The sequence below is a fragment of the Macaca thibetana genome, chromosome 1 (genome assembly GCF_024542745.1).
Source record: "Macaca thibetana thibetana isolate TM-01 chromosome 1, ASM2454274v1, whole genome shotgun sequence".
NCBI lineage: Eukaryota > Metazoa > Chordata > Mammalia > Primates > Cercopithecidae > Macaca > Macaca thibetana.
In genome coordinates this window covers 21,883,715-21,888,357 of record NC_065578.1, presented here as the reverse complement: position 1 = coordinate 21,888,357, position 4,643 = coordinate 21,883,715, and the positions used below count along the sequence as shown (strand labels likewise).

Genomic DNA, 4,643 nt, shown 5'->3' with positions numbered 1-4,643 from the left:
CACTTGAGCCCAGGAGTTGGAGGCTTCAGTGAGCCATGATCACACCACTGCACTCCAACCTGGGCAACACAGTGAGACGTTGTCTCAAAAATAAAATAATAATAAATAAAAAGTTAATGTCTAACTGTACAGAGTCCAAAACCTATCAATATTACATATTATATTAAACAAAGTTACCTTCCGCTAAGGTATCAGGTGACAAATAGATGGGCTAGTATAACTGTAAAAGCCTTTATGTCCAAGTTTGGATAGCTTTTCTTTGCCCCTGTGATGGTAGGGGCTCTGTATTGGCCATTTTTTTTGCTAGTTGCGAGGCCCAGAAGTACTGGTGAATGAATGAGGAGGCCTACATCACCTGGCTGTTGTGAGGACATCATGAGATAATGCTTGCAAACTGCCTGTCAAAGAGTCTGGCACATAGTGGTTGCTTCAGACATAGGAGGAGTTATTATTATTGTTATGCGGCAGCTGGGTGGGGGGAGGGAGCTGGCTATGACTCAGAGGAGTGGGAGGCCATGACTCTTGTCATGGAGGGGCCTCAGGCAGGGTCCTGGGGCCTGTGTGCCTCCATGCCATAATGCTGGCAGAACTGGTATTTCTCTTTAGGAGTCTCCATGGGATACTTGCCTCCGCGGGCACCGTAGGAGCAGTGGCAGCTTGGCTGATGAGCTATAAGCCAGCCTTGTTTGGGTTCCTATTCCTTCTGCTGTTGCTTAGCAACTGGCTGGTCAAGTGTGAACACAAGCTCACCCTCCCAGAGCCTCAGCAGGTGAGCAAGAGGGGGCTTGGCTTCAGCTCAGGGATAGGGGGTATTTGCAGCTAGATTAGGTGGTAGGGAACAGGGTAGGTGTCGAAATAATGGGGCAAGACTGAGGAATCCAAGACTCTGGTCTAAATCACCACTCTACAGTTTCCTCTTAGGTGGTGCTGGGTAAATCACTTCCCTCCATGAGGCCTCAGTTGCCTCACCTGAGCTGTTAAATCAGGACCACCCCAGACTCTCCTATTTCATATTTGATGTCAACATGTTTTGGCAAGAGTAACAACTACTTTAATGTGAAAAAAGTCAAAAAAATGAAAATGGATGAACATAGATACATCTCTAAAATAGAATAATGAAGACAGCAGAAATGTACATAGATTATGACATCTTTCATTTAATGCTAAAGAAAACATGCTAGGCTGGGTGCAGTGGCTCACGCCTGTAATCCCAGCACTTTGGGAGACCGAGGCAGGTGGATCACTTGAAGTCAGGAGTTCAAGACCAGCCTGGCTAACATGGTAAAACCCCATCTCTACTAAAAATACAAAAATTAGCTGGGTGTGGTGACACGCACCTGTAACACAAGCTACTTGGGAGGCTGAGGCAGGAGAATCACTTGAACCCAGGGGATGGAGGTTGCAGTGAGCTGAGATCATACCACTGCACTCCAGCCTGGGCAACAGAGCAAGAGTCCATATAAAAACAAAAACAAAAGCAAAAAACCATGCAAAACAGCCTGGTGCAGTGGCTCACAGCTATAATCCCTGCACTTTAGGATGCCGAGGCAGGTCAACAACCACTTGAGGCCAGGAGTTCGAGAATAGCCTGGGCAACATGAAGAAACCCCATCTCTACAAAAAATACAAAAATGAACCAGGCAGGGTGGTGCGTGCCTGTAGTCTCAGCTACTCAGGAGACTGAGGTGGAAGAATCACCCGAGCCTGAGAAGTTGAGGTTGCAGTGAGCACGCCACTGTACTACAGCCTGGGTGACAGAGTAGTGAGACTCTGTCTCAAACAAAACAAAACAAAACAATAGCCTATCTTATTTATAGAGGCATATGTGCAGTGAAAATATTTTAAGGCAGGCTGCCTCAACCTTGGCACTATTGACATTTTGGGTCAGATAATTCTCCATTGTGGGAGGCTCATGTCACCTGTGCATTGTTAGCTTAGCAGCAACCCTGGCCCCTACCCATGAGATGCCAAGTAGCACACCCACCATTTCATAACAATCAAAAGTATTTCCAGATATTGCCAAATGTCCCCTGGGGAGGGCAGAATGCCTCCCATTGAGAACTACTTTATAAAGAAATGCATGGAAAAATAAATTTTAAATGCAGGATTACAGTTAAGGTGATGCTATTCAGGGAGGGAGGAGGACACTGTGAGTGGGAGAGTCCACAGGGAACTTTAGTTATATTTATGATATTTTATTTCTTAAGTTGATATGGGAATATGAGTATTTTGTGTATTATTTACCTTTTTTGCATGTCTGATATGTTGAATTTTTTTCAGTTAACCATTTTATTTTATTTATGTATTTAGTTTTTTGGGACAGGGTCTCGCTCTGTGGCCCAGGCTGGATGCAGTGGGCAACCATGGCTCACTGCAGCCTTGACCTCCCTGGGCTCAGGTGATCCTTCCACCTCAGCCTCCCAAGTAGCTGGGACTACATGTGTGCACAGGGCTAATTTTTTCTAGTTTTTGTGGAGATGGGATTTTACCATGTTTCCCAGGCTGGTTTCAAACTCCTGGGCTTAAGCAATCATCCTGCCTTGGCCTTCGAAGGTGCTGGGATTACAGCCATAAGCCACCACACCTGGCTTAATTTTTTAATTTTTTTTTTTTTTTTTTTGAGACAGAGTCTCGCTCTGTCACCCCGGCTGGAGTGCAGTGGCCGGATCTCAGCTCACTGCAAGCTCCGCCTCCCGGGTTCCCACCATTCTCCTGCCTCAGCCTCCCAAGTAGCTGGGACTACAGGCGCCCGCCACCTCGCCCGGCTAGTTTTTTGTATTTTTTTAGTAGAGACGGGGTTTCACCGTATCAGCCAGGATGGTCTCAATCTCCTGACCTCGTGATCCACCCGTCTCGGCCTCCCAAAGTGCTGGGATTACAGGCTTGAGCCACCGCGCCCGGCCCTTAAATATTTTTAAAGACCATTAGTTTGTAGCTAAATCCAAAAAGAAAAAAAAAAAAAAAAATAAGTGTTATTAACCAGGGGAGGGAGAGATGAGGATCATGGAGATAAAAGCATGTCATGAGACCACTGAGACTTTGCAGTTTGAAATCGTACTGAGCCTGACAAAATGCTGGAAAAACAAAGGCTTTGGAGATAGATATATTTAGGCTAAGGGCTTTATGTCCACTGCAACTGGCAGATTAGCGAGCCATCTCATGCATTCCTATGAACCAAACGCAAGTGGAGGACTCAGGAATTTGAGGCTGTACAATGCTGAGAAAGTGACCTCCCAGCCAGGCCTAGTGGCTCACACCTGTAATCCCAGCACTTTGGGAGTCCGAGGCAGGCAGATCACCTGAGGTCGGGAGTTCGAGACCAGCCTGGTCAACAGAGTGAAACCCTGTCTCTACTAATAATTACAAACACAAATACCAAAAATTTATACTAATACAAAAAGTTAGCTGGGTGTGGTGGCACGTGCCTGTAATCCCAGTTACTCCGGAGACTGAGGCAGGAGAATCGTTTGAACCTGGTGGAGGTTGCAGTGAGCTGAGATCACACCAGTGCACTCCAGCCTGGGCAACAAGAGTGAAATTCTGTCTCAAAAAAAAGAAAAAAAGAAAGTGACTTCCTGTTACTGGGTCCCAAGTCTCCACAAAATGAGGCAATGATGCTCCCCTTGCAGGCAGTTGTGAGAATCTATTAAGATAATGTTTGTAAACCACCTGGCACAGAGCAGGTGTTCAAGCAAGGAAGGGATTATCATTTTTAACCAATTTTCCCCTTTTCGTGGTGGTGGGGAGCTTAGAAGGAGGAAGAGAAACCAAAGGCTTCCGAAAACGAAAACAACTCCAAGAGCGACAAGGCCACGAACACAAAAGAAGTCAATAGAATGCATTCCTGCTTTACCCTCCAGGACAAGATCTTCCAACGGCTTTTGTTCAGTGAAATGAAGCTGAAGGTCCTAGAAAATCAGATGTTCATCATATGGAATAAAATGAATCACCACAGGCGGTCAAGCAGACATGGGAATTTTCCCATGAAGAAACACAGAATGAGGAGGCATGAGTCCATTTGCCCCACCCTGTCTGACTGTACTTCCAGCTCCCCCAGCTAATGAGGCCGAGGCGGGCTGGCCTCTGCTGATGTTACCTTTTACCTCAGTAAAACCCAGTCAAAGCCATTGAATATTCGTAGTAAGTCATAATGGAAAGGTGCCTATGAGCCAGGAAGAGGATCAGAGGCTGAAAGATCGCCTTTGGAAAAGAAATCTGTACACACCAGGTCCACCATGTAGCATGTAGTGACATGACCTGACAGGGCTCTACAACTGTCCCTTTCTAGAGCCTTCTATTTCAGTTGGGTCTATCCTGGTTCCTCCCTGGCCCTGTGCTTGTTCACTCTGAGTCTCCCCACTCCTGCCCCAGCCCCTAGTCTCCCCTATCATCCTGAACCCAGAGGCCGGAGCCAGTCCTGCCAAGCCTGGCTCTGACCATGTCCATTGCTCTTTTTTTCCTTTTTTTTTTTTTGAGACAGAGTTTCGCTCTTGTCACCCAGGCTGGAGTGCAGTGGCATGATCGCGGGTCACTGCAACCTCCACCTCCTGGGTTCAAGTGATTCTCCAGCCTCATCCTTCCAAGTAGCTGGGATTACAGGCGCCTGCCACCATGCCTGGCTAATTTTTGTATTTTTAGTAGAG

The 4,643-nt window shown here is 46.7% G+C and overlaps 1 protein-coding gene across 1 annotated transcript; it reads left to right on the top strand.

The window, feature by feature from the left end:
• Window positions 1-505: 505 nt before the first annotated feature.
• TEX46 (testis expressed 46) lies at window positions 506-4,126 on the top strand. The gene is made up of 2 exons (XM_050793287.1): window positions 506-769; window positions 3,753-4,126. Exons 1-2 carry the CDS (start codon window positions 578-580, stop codon window positions 4,059-4,061), a joined length of 501 nt encoding a protein of 166 aa, XP_050649244.1. The 5' UTR covers window positions 506-577; the 3' UTR covers window positions 4,062-4,126.
• Window positions 4,127-4,643: the final 517 nt, after the last annotated feature.

Bases quoted from the DNA above. Each gene is read 5' to 3' on its own strand.
- TEX46 (XM_050793287.1), top strand. From the start codon at position 578: ATGCTGGCAGAACTGGTATTTCTCTTTAGGAGTCTCCATGGGATACTT. The intron at 770-3,752 runs GTGAGCAAGAGG...TGGGGAGCTTAG, and splicing joins CCCTCCCAGAGCCTCAGCAG to AAGGAGGAAGAGAAACCAAA.